This window comes from Haliotis rubra, unplaced genomic scaffold (assembly GCF_003918875.1).
Source record: "Haliotis rubra isolate DU_JTF1 unplaced genomic scaffold, ASM391887v1 Scf1, whole genome shotgun sequence".
Lineage (NCBI taxonomy): Eukaryota > Metazoa > Mollusca > Gastropoda > Lepetellida > Haliotidae > Haliotis > Haliotis rubra.
This window is the reverse complement of record NW_025764891.1, coordinates 5,793,477-5,811,248: the sequence shown is the minus strand read 5'-3', so window position 1 is coordinate 5,811,248 and position 17,772 is coordinate 5,793,477. Positions and strand designations below refer to the sequence as shown.

The window sequence follows — 17,772 nt, the reverse complement described above, 5'->3', positions numbered from 1 at the left end:
ATGGCCTGTCATGGTGTTCAATCTGTACAATCCTACTGACACATGGCCTGTCATGGTGTTCAATCTGTACAATCCTACAGACACATGGCCTGTCATGGTGTTCAATCTGTACAATCCTACAGACACATGGCCTGTCATGGTGTTCAATCTGTACAATCCTACAGACACATGGCCGGTCATGGTGTTCAATATGTACAATCCTACCACAGACACATGGCCTGTCATGGTGTTCAATCTGCACAATCCTACAGACACATGGCCTGTCATGGTGTTGAATCAGTACAATCCTACTGACATGGCAGAAAAACAAGAGAAACACCACATACAATATTCTACAGCTGTAGTTGTCTACAGGCATGTACTGGATATGATTGTATTTGCTGGGAAATTGTCTACTACTGTGATGTGTTCTGTGAACTAACTATAAACCACAAGATGACAAAAATTCTTGGTCAAAGGTGTGTATATCATAAAAATAGAGTCTCATGCAGATAAAATAATAGGTCACCATGAACTGAGAACAACGCTTATGTGGGGCAAAAGTCCAATGAAACTTTATCACCTTTACATCAAACCTTTGTGGAATAAGAGACATCTTTGTCTTCATCTGAGCTGAATGATGTTTATTAAGATGAGATCCTATTCACCAATAGATACCAATGCTTTAAGATGACATACAGATGAACAACCTAAAATGTAAGCAGATGCTTCAGGTCAGCCTGCATGCAGAGCTTGTTGTTTTTTCTGATGAGCATGGAAGAATAATTCCACTTCCATTTCAGGTTTTATGAATGATTATATTTCCCCTTTCATCTTTTAGCAACAACCCTTACAGTGTTCCTTACAGCTTACCTATCATATTGACATTAAGCCAATGTAATCATAGCATTTAACAAAAAACCACCTCGTTTGACAATGGAAATCTGAGTTCAATTTTAAGGATTTCTTAGTCTTTCATTGCCTCATTGAGGCGTGTGGCACAAGAACTTAATTACAGCAATTAATACTTTCCTCAGATGGGAAAGATTTTGATTATATGAAGATATATGGATTCATTCATCAATTATAAATGACATTGCATCTTGTAAGCCAAAGATGAACACAATTATTAACAAGCCAAAAAATGTGAGCAGGGCTCACTCAAACAACCATCTATGACTCTCAACTTCAGCTGAACAACAATTAATAATGATTATTCTTGACACAAATACAACATATGTATCAAAATTTGCACTGAACCTCTGCTTTTTAGGTTGGGGGTATAACATAAAAAGTTATTTGGAATGGACAAACATTTATACAATATTATACAACAATCAAAACAAGTCTGGTGGAATGGAAGTGATGACATAGAATAGATTAATCACTAGATCTAAAGCTGGAGTTAATCCCTACAGATCCAAGACTGTTATGATCTTAGTGCTAAAACTCCAGCTATTAACACCTATACGAAAAACATCAATAAATTCTTGTACTAAAGCTTGTCTGGAACCAAGGTAATGGTGAATAAATACTATATCTCAACATTGAAACAATCTTAGTACTAAGGCTTTAATGAATACACCCTAAAAGTAGTTCTAAGGCAATAATGAATAAACCCTATTTCTCAATACTGAACTGATCCTTGTACTGAAGCTCTGGACCTAGAGTTTCGAAGCTCTCCTAGTGTTAAGATGGTCGTAAGTGCTATACATTAACATTAACTTCAGACTATCTTAGTTCTAAGAGAGCTTCGAAAATCTAGGCCCAGGTGAATAAACCCTTATCCTAGTTCTAAGGCTACAATGAATAAACCTTATATCTCAATACTGAACTGATCCTTGCACTAAGGTTCTGGGCCTAGATTTTCGAAGCTCTCTTAGCTCTAAGATAGTCGTAAGTTAATGTTAATGTATGGCACTTATGACTATCTTAGCGCTAAGAGAGCTTCGAAAATCTAGGCCCTGGTGAATAAACCCTAATCCTAGTTCTAAGGCTACAATGAATAAACCCTATATGTCATTACTGAACTGATCCTTGTACTAAGGCTCTGGTGAATAAACCCTAATCCTAGTTCTAAGGCTACAAGAATAAGCCCTATATCTTAATGCTGATCTGTCCCTTGTACTAAGGCTCTGGTAAATGAACCTTATAGCAGTTCTACATCTGTAATGAATATACCCTATAATTGAATTGATCCTTGTACGAAGACTATGGCAAACACTAAGGCTGTTACGATTCACTCGCATATTCGGTGAATCGAACCGTAGCCCTTCATGAATTCAATTCGTTATTCGTGGTCACCAGAACCGAATGTTAACGATTATTTACGATTGTTTTAAGGGAGCTTGTTTTACTTGAACCCTTATGTAATTTTTCAAAGTGAGATATGAAAGAATGGAATATGTACTAGCCTTGCAGTAGCGCAAGTCATGTTAGTTTGCCAAGGCTGCACATGGTACTGTCAACAATAACTATTACATACCTAATTAGACTGTCATGAGATCACTGGTTATTGCTGTGACAAATTAACACTGTCAACATGGGCGTTCCATATTGTGCATCAATCACTTAACTACAATATTGTATTCGTGAATAATTATTCGTATTCGTTACCCAATATTCGTGATACATATCATATTCGCCACATAGTGTATTCGTTGCAGCCCTAGCAAACACTCTATATCTTAACACTGAATTGATCTTAGTACAAAGGCTATGACAAACAAACTCTGCATCTTAACACTGAATTGATCCTTGTACAAAGGCTATGACGAACAAACTCTAAATCTTAACACTGAATTGATCCTTGTACAAAGGCTATGACAAACAAACTCTAAATCTTAACACTGAATTGATCCTTGTACAAAGGCTATGAACAAACTGATCTTAACAAACTCTAAATCTTAACACTGAATTGATCCTTGTACAAAGGCTATGACACTGAACAAACTCTAAATCTTAACACTGAATTGATCCTTGTACAAATCTGCTATGAACAAAACACTCTCTGAAATCTTAACACTGAATTGATCCTAGTACAAGGGCTATGACAAACAAACTCTAAATCTTAACACTGAATTGATCCTAGTACAAAGGCTATGATGAACAAACTCTAAATCTTAACACTGAATTGATCTTAGTACAAAGGCTATGACGAACAAACTCTAAATCTTAACACTGAATTGATCCTTGTACAAAGGCTATGACAAACAAACTCTAAATCTTAACACTGAATTGATCCTAGTACAAGGACTATGACGAACAAACTCTAAATCTTAACACTGAATTGATCCTTGTACAAAGACTATGGCAAACCAAACTCTAAATCTTAACACTGAATTGATCCTAGTACAAGGCTATGACGAACAAACTCTAAATCTTAACACTGAATTGATCCTAGTACAAGGACTATGACGAACAAACTCTAATTCTTAACACTGAATTGATCCTTGTACAAGGACTATGGCAAAAACTCTACATCTTAACACTGAATTGATCCTTGTACAAGGGCTATGGCAAACACTCTCTATCTTAACACTGAATTGATCCTTGTATGAAGGCTACGATAAACAAACTCCAAATCTTAACACTGAATTGATCCTTGTACGAAGGCTATAGCAAACAAACTGTATGTCTCAACACTTAATGCATTGATCCTTGTACAAAGGCTTTGGTGAATAACTCGATATCCTAACACTGACAGTAAGCTAAGAGCAACCACTGTCACCCTTGCCTCCACACAGTGCTACAGTGTTCACCTCCAACACCAAGATGTCCCCTGAGTCAGGGGTGATGGATGACCTGGAAGATTGCTATGGTCTGCCTCCAGTCAGCAGCTGGGAAATGATGCATGGTGTGTCTACTGTAGACATACACTGATGAAGACGTTCTAATGACAATTGTACATGTGGTAGCATCAGACTGTATCATGATACCTTCATCCAAATAACAGGATGAACCAGTCCGTCAAACAACATGACACTGGTTAAAGTTTGGAAGGGCTGGTATGTCACAATACATACCTAATCAATATGTCTTGAGGAACTGCTCACATATCCACCATGGTTAGCCTCAGTGATGCTGTATACAATCCACAATACAGTAGTATGTGTTCATCGTCTAGATTTATTGTTTTACTAAACAATAATCTGTCTTGCAAAGGTCTGGTATGACTGACTGAGTTTGGTTTTACGCCGCTTTTAGCAATATTCCAGCAACATCACGGCGGGGGACACCAGAAATGGGCTTCACACATTGTGCCCATGTGGGGATTCGAACCCGGGTCTTTGGCGTGACAAGCCAACGCTTTAACCATTAGGCTACCCCACCACCCCTCTGGTATGATGTCATGGTGATTACTGTGTTCGATATACAAGACAAGTGTTATGCATAACAACTTCCTTATTTGTTTCTCACAACGTTTCTAGGCTAGTCCTTGCCCCTTCTTCAGGTGGATCTCACGACGTTTCTGGGCTAGTCCTTGCCCCTTCTTCAGGTGGATCTCACAACGTTTCTGGGCTAGTCCTTGCCCCTTCTTCAGGTGGATCTCACAATGTTTCTGGGCTAGTTCTTGCCCCTTCTTCAGGTGGATCTCACAACGTTTCTGGGCTAGTCCTTGCCCCTTCTTCAGGTTGATCTCACAATGTTTCTGGGCTAGTCCTTGCCCCTTCTTCAGGTGGATCTCACAACGTTTCTGGGATAGTCCTTGCTCCTTCTTCAGGTTGATCTCACAACGTTTCTGGGCTAGTTCTTGCCCCTTCTTCAGGTGGATCTCACAATGTTTCTGGACTAGTCTGTGCCCCTTCTTCAGGTGGATATTGATCACTAGCCCAGAAAAGTTGTGAGAATGAATAAAGAAGTTGTCATCCATAACATTTGTCTTGTATCACTGCACCAACGTCTAAATGCCTTTGAAGAATGTGCTTGATATGTCTTGAAGAAATGCTCATATATTCACATTGGCCAGCCTCTAAGTGTTGTATACAATACATAATACTGTAGTTTGTGTTTGTCATCTTCATTTATTCTTTTACTGTACAACGATCTGTCTTCCAGAGAGTCTGGTGTGTTGTCATGGTGCAAACTTGAAGAATTCTTCACATAATTTTCAGCATCGTTAGCCTTAGTAAAGCTGTATCCAATACATAATAATATGTTTGTGTTTGTCATCCCGGACAAATTTTTTGTCCATACAATGACATGTCTTGCAGTGGTTCTACCAGTTGATGGGCGGTGGGAAAGCCTAGTGGTTAAAGCGTTGGCTCGTCACGCCACAGACCCGGGTTCGAATCCCCACATGGGTACAATGTGTGAAGACCATTTCTGGTGTCCCCCGCCGTGATGTTGCTGGAATTTTGCTAAAAGCGGCGTAAAACCAAACTCAGTCAGTCAGTCTACCAGTTGATCTTGTCTCTTTGCTTCTGTTTCAGCTGTGAAATGTCTGGGGCCTCAGCTAGAACAGTTGGTGGTGGCTCTGTCATTTGTCTGTGGTTTCATGCAAACGTCAGCAATATGGCACAGAATCTTGAATCAGGAAGACGGGGCTGATGTCACACATGATGGTGTAAGGACACAGGAAGTGATCACCAAAGGTTACTGAGCCTGAGCCTGAGCCTGGGCCTGAACCTGAGCTTCAGAATGAGCTTGAGCCTGAGCCTGAGCTTGAGCCTGAGCCTGAGAATGAGCCTGACCCTGGACCTGAGCTTGAGCCTGAGCCTAAGCCTGACCCTGGACCTGGGCTTGAGAATGAGCTTGAGCCTGAGCCTGAGCTTGAGCGAGAATGAGCCTGAGCCTGAGCCTGAGCATGAGCCTGAGCCTGGGCTTGAGAATGAGCTTGAGCCTGAGCCTGAGCTTGAGCCTGAGCCTGAGCCTGAGCCTGAGCCTGAGCAGCCTGAGCCTGAGCCTGAGCCTGAGCCTGAGCCTGAGCCTGAGCCTGAGCCTGAGCCTGAGAATGAGCTTGAGCCTGAGCCTGAGAACCTGAGCCTGAGCTTGAGCTTGAGCTTGAGCTTGAGCTTGAACTGAACCTGGATCTGGGCCTGAGCCTGAGCCTGAGCCTGAACCCTGACAAGCAACAATCTGAATGAGCTGGTGAAATTCCTGAGTATACAAACTGTTACCCTAAATGTATTGGTTCTAGACAAAACTGTACCCATTTATGGTGTCCCCTGAAATGATATTGCTGGAATACTGCTAAAAGTGGCGCAAAAGTCAACTCACTCACTCAAAACTGTCATTCAGCTGTGCTTGGATGTACTACGCTCTGATCTACTCTGATCTGTTGTTGTTCAGCTGTGCCAAGTACAACAAACAGGTTCAGACTATTCATTCCTTGAGGCATGAAAATTGTCCAAACATGAAGCTCTGAAATCATGCAAATATCTGTCATCCATTTGCTGCTGGTTTTCTTCATATATTCTCTACTGCCTGACAATGATGAAGCACAATACCTGCAAGATTACAGTATTCTGCCAATAAGCACTGAAAAGCCTCACAAAGACTGGGTGATACAAAGGTATTGTCAAATCCACAGTAAAAGTGTATATTTCTCATACAATCTAGAAAGAGCAGTGGTGGCAGGACACTTGAGAACACATTTAAGTGTGATTTATCATGATAACCTGTCTGATATTTCTGAGAGTGCCCCTCCATTACTGTTTCAGTGTGACAGTGAGTGAGTGATTGAAGGTTTAACTCCCATTTTTGCAGCATGTGAATCATACCACAATATGTAAGGTTAGATGGGAGTGCGGCCAAGAGTGACAGGTCATGTGTGTTTACTCCTTTTGTCTGGGTCATCTGTCTGGTGTGACCCTTTGAAGTTAAACATTGGGGCATTGCATGTCTGAAAGCTCAATGGTTCTGTGGCTCACCTTCACTTCAGCTACATGTTGGTACAAATATTACCATGAGTGAGTGAGTGAGTTTAGTTTTATGTCGCTTTTAGCAATATTCCAGCAATATCACAGTGGGGGGCACCAGAAATGGTCTTCACACATTGTATATATGTAGGGACTTGAACCTGGGTCTTTGGTGTGACGAGCGAACGCTTGAACCACTAGGCTACCCCGCCACCTCTAAGTTGCAGGAAGTATTGTGGAAAAGCTAACGAATACAAAAGATAAGGAAAAGAACAAAAAATGTCCTTCTGCAACATCTTCCTTAAGTGGCATTCTGCAACATCAATTAGGACAACGAACGTTGAGTGAAAATAGTGAAGCCCTGAATGAATGTTCATGTTGTCATGGTCAATACATTCATGACAAATTCACACAAAGTTTGAGTCAAGTCACCAGTAGTTCTTACTTACAAGCTTTTATACTTGTTTCAAACATTAATATTTTCATTTTTCAAAGTCAACCATAATAACCATATACTTACGTATTTAATAAAGGTAGGCTAGTATACGGTGGGAAATATAATCAGGTTTTCAAATTTTTCAAATATTCTGACTTCAAATTTGAAACCATTCACTAACATGCTTCAAAGGTTGAATCAAGGTTAAAATTTTAATTTTAAAACAAATATCCTGAATAAGGTCCCACTGCTAACTACACACATGCCAAATTCTTGAAACAGATAACAGATTAAAACATTCATAGGCCCAGAATATGGCTGCCTAGATCGCCAAATATAAAATTCATTCTGAATTCTGTGAGCACATATTAGACATATCATACTTGTGATCATTTCTACAAAGTTTCACCTACATTGGCTAGGTCACATAGTTTCAGAGCTATCTCCATGCCAAAGCAAACTAATAACAAACGATAAAAAATATACCAATGCATAAGCCTATTTGACTTTCAGCCCTGTGAGCTGGGACTGAAGGTCTTAAGGTTATTTAAAAACAACATCTATTTTGCTGTAAAGACTAATGTGATAAGAGGTTCTTTAGGGTTTGATGGTTAGACATAGCAGCTATCATTGTCATGAGGGAGTGAAGGAGGATTGGTAAGTTAGTTTGTTGTTTAACATTGCACTCAGCAATATTCCAGCTATATGGTGGTGGTCTGTTTATAATCGAGTCTGGGCCAGACAATCCAGTGATCAACAGCATGATCATCAATCTACACGAATGGGATACGATGACATGTGCCCCCCAAGCCAGCGAGCCTGACCACCTAATCCTGTTATGACAAGCATGGGTTACGGAAGACCAATTCTAACCTGGATCCTCACGGGTGCAGTGAGAGAAGGAGGAAAGGAAGGAAGGATTGGAAGAGGATAGAAGAAGGTAAAAAGGAGGTTTCACACTTTGGAATTGATGGTTCAATGTTTCACCATCACATTCTATCACATAGAATGCAGAGTGTAAGAGAGAGTTCATTGTGACTTCATTTGGATTTGTTTGTTGCTTGGATCAGACAATCCAGTGATTGATATTATGACCAATGACCCATGCTGTGATTATAAACACTCAGCAAAGTCAGTGATCCCTGACCATTGATCCACTAGAGGGTGCTCTCATGGTGCGGCGTTTAGGACTGACTGACTGACTGAGTTTGGTTTTACGCCGCTTTTAGCAATATTCCAGCAACATCACGGCGGGGGACACCAGAAATGGGCTTCACACATTGTGCCCATGTGGGGATTCGAACCCGGGTCTTCAGCGTGACGAGCCAACGCTTTAACCATTAGTCTACCCCACAGCCCCATGGCGTTTAGGAACGACTTCGAGCTTACGATTTGTAGTAACAATAAACATCATAATGATTCTGGCTTTTGTGTTGCATACAACTCATATCGCACGAGACTCTCACGCATGACTCATCAACATGGATTTGTCAAGTATAGAACAGACTCTAGCATGTCATCAGAGTCACTAAAAGGGAGGAAAGAAAGCCTAAATAAGAGAGAGAGGGTGAGTTTAGTTTTATACCATACTCAGCAATAGTCGAGCTATGTGGCATCCAATCCAGTGATCAACAGCATGAGCATAGATCTATGCAACTTGGATACGATGACATGTGTCAACCAAGTCAGCGAGTCTGATCTCCCGATCCCGTTAGTTGCCTCTTACGACAAACATGGGTTACTGAAGATCAATTCTAACCTGGATCTTCACAGGTCAAATATATCAGAGAGTTTGCAACTGGATTTTCTCTTGCTACAAATTGCTGCTACAAGTTGCTGTGGTGACTTAAAGTCACCACTTACAGCAAACACATGTTGCTGGGGACCCATTCTTACACCAAAGCAACAATTTGAACAGTACCTGTATTCAATAGAATTACACACCTGTGCATCTGATTAACTCTTGAGAAAAGCCACACAAACGTACCACCTCGACAGTACAATGAGCATGTTTATGGGCTGAGAAGCTGAAGATCCAATGTGGGTGAACAGGGGTTTCAAACCAACAACTCACAGCAGATCATGGCACAGCCAAGGGCCATAACTCTCCCCAGTGACTACGGTAACAGCTACACATCCATAAAGATTGCCACTGAAAACGATGTGTGTTGCATATTGTCTGGTGAAGATCTACAAAGGCCAGAACAATCATTAAGCAAAGCTGCATTACTTGAAAGACACTGAAATACACTGTATAGGTCAAGTGTGTTTTCTCCACTGTCTGGTATTGTCTATCAAAGGGCAAAGACAGCATTAAGACTATCCAGACACTATATATATATCTCCATTGCCTGTTCAAAGTGTGAAGTTACACACATAGGGCAAAGATTTCAGGTTTATCATTAAAGAAATATTGCCAACAACATCACCTAATGACCAGAATGTAACTTTCATATAATGTTCATGAGGACTGTACAGACTTTTAGGATTGGATTGTTTGAAACTTGTAAAAGATGAATAAACCTTTAGTAGACTTTTGTAGACAAGCCTAGGTACAGAGGACATAAACCTCCAAGCAATCCTATTGTAGGCAAGCAGAGGACCTAAACCTCCATGCAATCCTATTGTAGGCAAGCAGAGGACCTATACTGATGTACAATCCTATTGTAGGCAAGCTGAGGACCTATACTGATGTACAATCCTATTGTAGGCAAGCAAAGGACCTATACTGCTGTAAAATCCTATTGTAGACAAGCAGATGACCTATACTGCTATACAATCCTATTGTAGACAAGCAGAGGACCTATACTGCTGTACAATCCTATTGTAGATAAGCTGAGGACCTATACTGCTGTACAATCCTATTGTAGACAAGCAGAGGACTTATACTGCCTTACAATCTGTAAAATCCTATTTGTGACAAGCAGACCTATTGTAGACAAGTAGAGGACCTATACTGCCATACAATCCTATTGTAGACAAGCAGAGGACCTATACTACCATACAATCCTATTGTAGACAAGCAGAGGACCTATACTGCCGTACAATCCTATTGTAGACAAGCAGATGACCTATACTGCTGTAGAGACAAGCAGAGGACCTATACTGCCATACAATCCTATTGTAGACAAGCAGAGGACCTATACTGCCATACAATCCTATTGTAAACAAGCAGAGGACCTATACTGCCATACAATCCTATTGTAGACAAGCAGAGGACCTATACTGCCGTACAATATTATTGTAGACATACCTGAGCTTTGTACTCATTCTATCACAGCACCCAATGGGAGACAAGTTTAGTTCGGTACTCATCATCACAGCACCCAATGGGAGACAAGTTTAGTTCGGTATCAAGATCTGTGCTTCCATTAAACCCAAAACGAGACAAGTGTGAGTGGTATACCCATACTTGAGACAGTACCTACAGCAGATCTTTAGTGCCACTGAATGCCATAAGGAGACAAGCCTGAGTAGAATACCAACACTGCTCCTCAGAGTACCAATGGGCTGTTGACAATCTCCTTGATGCAATCTCCAGTGTTCTGGAAACAAGGTGTTAAACCCGTCTGATATGATACGTATCCATCAAGTGCATTTGTGGTATATCCAGTGCAGTTTCAACATCCATTAAGCACACATTGTCATCTGATAACAATCAACTGCACACTGCTTCCACTGAAAGAACATGATGGCTTAATAAACACAGATGGTTTACCTACCAATGCATGTGTTCTGCTTATACCTTGGAACTTGGTGCTAAACATAGGTACTGTACTATGTACCTGCAGTGGGACTACCATCGCTTCCTTGTGACCGAGATTCAGGGTTAACTACGCAATTTCTATTAGATATAATGAATTATGTTCTTGATTGCTAAATTTTAGAGCAACAATTATGAAGTATTTTATCCGTTACTACAAAACTTTCCAAGGGAATGTAAAAAATTGTTGAATTTCACAAATGAAATATTTGCGATTACACTTTTTCAGTAAAGTATAGATTCTAGTCCTTTGTTGGGTTCCATCCGGGAATCAAAATGATACTCTCAGAGTTATTCACCTAATCCCCAGCACACAAAGTCAGCTGTCTAACCCAAGTAGGCACCACGGTTTCCACACGTTGAATTGTTGAAATTGTTTCTCAATGTTTTTCAACAATTTGAATTTCAATATTGACACTTTCTAACGGATGACAACTTCCTTATCATTTATAGTAATATTTCAGGAACACTTCTTGCCTCTTTATCAGGTGAATATGCACACGGCATCTCAATTAATTAAATAGTTAAATGGTGTTCCTAAATCTAGTGGTTCCTTTATGGATTAAACATACCTGGTGTAAACATATAAGTATATCAACTCAATACACTTACCATATATCACCATGTATCACACTAGTTTTTCACAAATAGAGAGTTCTGTAGGGGATCGCCCTGTCCATGGGGAAGTAGATCTTACAGTTATTTCAATGAGTGATGTAGTGTTCACAGGCTGAAAGGCCATGAAGAATACATAGTCGTGAAACTTTGTCACTAGCGGAAACAAGTATCATTGTTTCACATTCTTCCTATTTCTGAATGTATGTCAGATAATACATGAAGGGAATTAACACAAGTCAACATGTAAAAGTGGAATCAAGAATATAAAGATAGCATTAAGTTGAAGTTGATGATGAACACAACTAATGACATTGTGCCTAGACATTTAGACAGTGACTGATAACAGAGAGGACAGGTTTTGTGTTACAATTGTGTGCTAATGAAGGTCGTCCATTTTGTATAGCCGTCTGAATTCTAAAATTGATTAATTAAGGAGTCTGTAAAGTTACCATTTTCTGTTCATTTATGAAACTGAACTGACTTTGATATTATGATATTAATGTTGAATTTATGCAGACAAAAAGCAGTTTCACAGTTCACTTAAATCCACTTGAAGTTATAATGCTGGAATGTCTGCAGATGAGGGTGTGATCTTGACATGAGATGTTTAAATTTTTTATATACACATTTCCAGTGTATATACAGATACATGTCAGCAGTCCAGCTCGTCTGGCTCACCAGTAATAAGGAAGGTATCGCATATCCTTTTATCAATTGAAAAAACGACAAACACAAAGATATTTTTTTTAAACACAACACATAATGTATCTGTTAAATGTCATTGGTCAATGGAAATAGCAACATACTGAAATAAGTCACCTGACACACGTAGCAATATTCAGTCATTACGTAAATCGCATCACCAATGGAGAAGAAGTAATTCAAGTTTGCATCCTTAGTTTGTGCTTTTTTGTTGTTGTTTTTTATATTGGATAGGATGTGAATTAGGATCAATCATTTAATGCATGCATGCTTGCATGTCAATATGTGTGGTATGAATACAAGTGCACATGTATGCATGTTTACCTGGGATAATGGTTAGTGCCAATATAGTTCTTCATTCACTACCTTACAACAAAAACAGTGTTTGGAGCTGTCAAACGATAATACTTTAAACATATTTTCATTTAAAGAAGCCATAAAAAGACAATACTTCTCCATGAATACATAATGACCAGTTCCTTACAGGAGAGGCTGGCTCTGGCCCAAGTCAGTGCTTCAAACATCAGTTATTGTATCTTTCACAAATTATTCCAGATAGGAAACCATTCTTAAATTAGAGCAAACAAAATACACAATTCTTCACTAATGGAATTTATCACTAATTGTTTTTGAAATTTAACTCTCTTTGATTACAAAATAAAATCCTTGAAGACTCATGTAAATCAAAGAAGTGGCATAATTTGACATTACTGCATGGTCTAATTTGATTGCTTTGAACTGAAGGAACTTTACATTTATTAATGTTTGTAGTTTCTTGTATCATCGATTTGATTTTCCTAGAACAGTTTCATGTCTTGTGAAAAAGATGGACATGATTACTGTTGAGGTAGAAACTCTCTTTAGCTGGATATCAAATTGAATATAACTTTCTTGAATATTTTACAATGATATTATATTAATATGATTTCTCAAAACTACTTAAGTGAGAAGCTCGAAATTGATCTAAAGTCTAGTTTCAAAATGTCTTACGAAGCAAGAATTATTACCAATGGAATAACTGGATACATGCCTCCATGTCTATGTTTTTCAGTTGAACTATAGATGAGACAACTTCATTTTTTTCAAAGTAGAGTGAATAAAAAATACAATTGGCTGTTTCTTATTTCCAGTGACTTGATGCTGTTTCATATTTCCAGTGACTTGATAAACAGCTATACTTGAACCAAAGGGCTGCTCAGGCAGGTATGCAGCTGTCCCTTGACATCAGGGTTCATTAATTACCATTGCAGGTTGCACTGAAATGCTCTTGGCAAGATAAGCATGGGGTACTTAAGACTGTTTCTGCACTAAAATGCTCTTAGCAATACCAGCATAGGGACTGGAGACCTTTTCTGCACTGAAATGCTCTTAGCAATACAATGTACAAGCATAGGGTACTGGAGACCTTTTCTGCACTGAAATGCTCTTAGCAATACAAGCATTGGGACTGGAGACCTTTTCTGCACTGAAATGCTCTTAGCAATACCAGCATGGGGACTGGAGAGCAATACAAGCATTGGGACTGGAGACCTTTTCTGCACTGAAATGCTCTTAGCAATACAAGCATGGGGACTGGAGACCTTTTCTGCACTGAAATGCTCTTAGCAATACCAGCATAGGGACTGGAGACCTTTTCTGCACTGAAATGCTCTTAGCAATATAAGCATTGGGACTGGAGACCTTTTCTACACTGAAATGCTCTTAGCAATACAAGCATTGGGACTGGAAACCTTTTCTGCACTGAAATGCTCTTGGCAAGAATAAGCATGGGGACTGGAGACCTTTTCTGCACTGAAATGCTCTTAGCAATACAAGCATTGGGACTGGAAACCTTTTCTGCACTGAAATGCTCTTGGCAAGACAAGCATGGGGACTGGAGACCTTTTCTGCACTGAAATGCTCTTAGCAATACAAGCATTGGGACTGTAAACCTTTTCTGCACTGAAATATGCTCTTGGCAAGACAAGCATGGGGTACTGGAGAACTTTTCTTCACTAAAATGCTCTTGGCAAGACCAGCATTGGACACTTGAGTCCTTTTATCAACTAACCATCTCCTGCCAAGACAAGCATTGGGTACTGGAAACCTTTTCTGCACTGAAATGTTCTTAGCAAGACAAGCATGGGGTACTTGAGACCTTGTCTACATGGGAATGCTCTTGGGAGAAAAACATGGGTTTCTGTGAACCTAGTTGCACTGGAATACATGAGACAAAAATGGGTTGCATGCACCCACACTGAGTCGTATTTCCCTCAGGAAGAAGAAACAAACGACAGAGCTAGATAGTACCAGACGCCGCTGGAAGATTCACTCAACCTTCACAATCCACTCACTCACTCATCATCCACAATACTGAAAGTTCAGCTGCAGCAGACTACACTGACTGAACCGTACATCAAGGTCAGTTTCGTTTCAAGAATGTCCATCATGACTTGACAACAAAGAGCTCAGCCTGCCCCTCTGAGTGGACATGTTGGATCAATATACAGTTGCTGCTCATTACATCGGCTCCAACTGTTATCCCTTTGGGGAGAAAAGTTGAGTTTGGAAACTGTTCCTACGGGAACACAAACCTTCAAATTCCTGTACACTACATTTACCCTGTAAACATACATCGATCAAATTACAGACCGAACATGCATCATGATCATATCTCATTATCTCACACTGCTGCACTCTTTAAACTCCAACAAGGAAAATAGATTTTAAAAATCACAGAAACATTTACTTTTTTGGCTTCACATATTGTTATATTTTTTCAAGACAAAGCTACCAGATTAAATGAACATGCATGTTATTCTGCAAAGTTTAATTATAAAACTTTTTACAGCTTTCACTTTATTCCCAGTGAAAATTTCAAATGTCACTCTTTTCCGAAATGCGGCATTTACACACAAAACATCGGAAGCAATTAAAATTCAAGATACAGCAAAACATTCTACACACTATATAGATTGTCTGTTTATATAATCAATATCACTTTGATAAGTTTATAACAGGGATTTCCTGTACTTATTTCAATACTTTTAATGCCACTATCACACATGAAGATCTAACAGACTACTCTTGTGTATGAGCATCCAAAAAAATTCATTTTTACTCTGCTTCTTTGACAAAGTTTTTAATTCTGTGAATCACCCGACATAGATTGACATTTATATTTCACTCAAGCTTTGAGCACTCTTTTAAATACATTTTGTAATGACTTAAAAATGTGTTAAATTGAGTCCTTTCATTTGTTTTTTGTATATCTGTATACCGATGGGGCATAGCATGATCATTTGCTGTAGAGTTGTTTTTTACTGGGATCTGTTTGTTGTGTGTTTAAAACCCATGATTTCCCTTTTGTATCACTGGCTGTCAGCAACACACCCAAAGGGTTTGATCACACTGGCGAATTAACTTAAAAACAGCATCACTTTGAGCTTTCTTCCAATATTAAGCCGACAAAATGACTACGATATAGACTGTCCAAAGAAATACTGTAAATCAAGAAATTTTTGTGTCACGATATTTGGCGAGTGGCGACCAACAGACGTTTTTGCGTCATGATTTATTTGCGACTTGCAACTGATAGTTCTACCTTAAAGGTCACATGCAACCAAAAAATCAAACATAATTAAAACACAATTATCACTTATTCATGACATATAATATACATTGCTGGTTATGAAAAAACATATAAACAAAATTATAAGCGTACAATCGCAAATCAAAAGTGCAATATTGTGTACTTCGGTTTACTTCCCAAGAAACGAAGCAGCCGGGATACCGAACCCAGTCAGAGCGGGTGGGTGTGCACTCAAGTGTAACGGCTGGTTCATTTGCAGATGCCCTCACGGCTTATTGTGTGTGTATATATAGAGATGTTGGGTTTTGTAAATACATGCTCATTTTTTGTGTATAACATTTTGCAATCAACAGACATCATAACATGTCATGTGTTCAAGTATCACCCCTGCCTGTCTGTGTAATTACATAGTGTGACAGAGACCGAACTCGGGCCATAAATCAAAGCATTTTGTTTATGGTGTATAGCCTGATTGGTGTTAAGTTCAAATTGCATGTGGTCAGTGATAGCAGCTGTGTATTGAATATTGTCATTAGCAGACAGGCAGGCAGACACACAGGTGTCAATAAAACAAGACATTGAGTTTTGTCTGTGACAACGACATATCTATATCACAGTTAGAAATTCTGTCAACGCTGAATAATGATAATTCTTTTAAGTATCGAACTGAGAAGTGACTCGGTAAGAAGAACGTGTGGTGAAATAGACAAATGAAATTGTATAAACAGTTAATTTACTGTCATAACATATAAAAAGCTCGCCTGTGAGATATCAACAAAACATTAGAAAAATAGCTCACACCAAAGCCTTCACCGAGTATTCACCAGACAACCCGTTTCCAAGCTGCGCGAACCTATTTCACTGCGCACATGCTATGAGCGCAGCCCAGCTGTTGAAACCCGTTTTCCCCAGAAAAGTCTGGGGAAATTTAGTGAAACGTTTGAACTCCGATTTCGCGCGTTTTTTTTCATCGCGTTATTTTTCAACTTTATAAGTTGAATTTGCATTTTTGACGATTTGTTTCGGTAAGTCCATACCGAAAGGTATCAGAATCTGCAAAGTTGTGTTTTACGTTGCATGTGACCTTTAAGTAAATCCAATCACATATTAAAGGTTTCCACTAATCTTGAACTGAGCTAAGTAGATGGCCAGATGGGTTTGACCAGCAAACTGCGTCACGATATGTTTGCAAGCTCAAGTCATTCGCAATTTTTGCAAAAATATCATGCTCACAAAAAATTGTGATTAACAGTATCCAACTCACTCATTCATGTCATTTATTGTTAAGCACACTGGCATTCCACAACGGGTTCAAGGCTTGTTTTTTTAAGAAAGACTTCTTGTTGTTTTCACAATATGCACTTAATGTGTGCATTTCAGCCACTGGATCCAAACTCAAAGCAAGTGGGAGAAGGTTCTGTAATTGTCACAACACAGGCCACAAGCAGATATATTTATTTACCTTCGCAACAGGAAGCATTATCTTTGAATTCCATGCTCTTTCTAATGTCTACATGCCCTTTCTCAATTTACTTATGTTGCAATACCAAAGTAACACTTTGTAACACAATATTGAAGTAACAACCATGCCCATGCCTGAAGCGATTTGCTTAATGCTAAAGGATTATGTATGTTATCACTTCATATTCAACCCAAAAGGTCAGTCTACTTGCCGTGAAACAAATCTTCTCTGTTATTGTCTCTCCCACATTATTGTTTTACTATCCAAACAGCCATGACAGTAATGTAAGAACACTATCATCATAAGCCAACTAAACACAATCATATCTGCTCACATCAGTTTCCAAGTCATATTTCAAAAAGTAATTCACAGGATGCTAGT

General features: G+C 39.2%; 2 protein-coding genes across 2 annotated transcripts in view; one reads left to right on the top strand and one right to left on the bottom strand.

Moving 5' to 3' along the window:
- LOC124275650 (protocadherin-1-like) overlaps window positions 1-17,772 on the bottom strand; it is a 305,204-nt gene that overhangs the window by 191,353 nt on the left and 96,079 nt on the right. The gene's annotated exons all lie outside the window — the stretch shown is intronic.
- On the top strand, window positions 3,754-5,765 carry LOC124288607 (procyclic form-specific polypeptide B1-alpha-like). The gene is made up of 3 exons (XM_046725195.1): window positions 3,754-3,835; window positions 5,412-5,464; window positions 5,574-5,765. Exons 1-3 carry the CDS (start codon window positions 3,754-3,756, stop codon window positions 5,763-5,765), a joined length of 327 nt encoding a protein of 108 aa, XP_046581151.1.

What these genes read in the sequence shown, in the direction of transcription:
- LOC124288607 (XM_046725195.1), top strand. Translation starts at nt 3,754, where the DNA reads ATGTCCCCTGAGTCAGGGGTGATGGATGACCTGGAAGATTGCTATGGT. An exon ending in CAGCTGGGAAATGATGCATG is followed by an intron (nt 3,836 to 5,411) that starts GTGTGTCTACTG and finishes CTTCTGTTTCAG; the next exon opens with CTGTGAAATGTCTGGGGCCT. An exon ending in TGGTGGTGGCTCTGTCATTT is followed by an intron (nt 5,465 to 5,573) that starts GTCTGTGGTTTC and finishes TGATCACCAAAG; the next exon opens with GTTACTGAGCCTGAGCCTGA.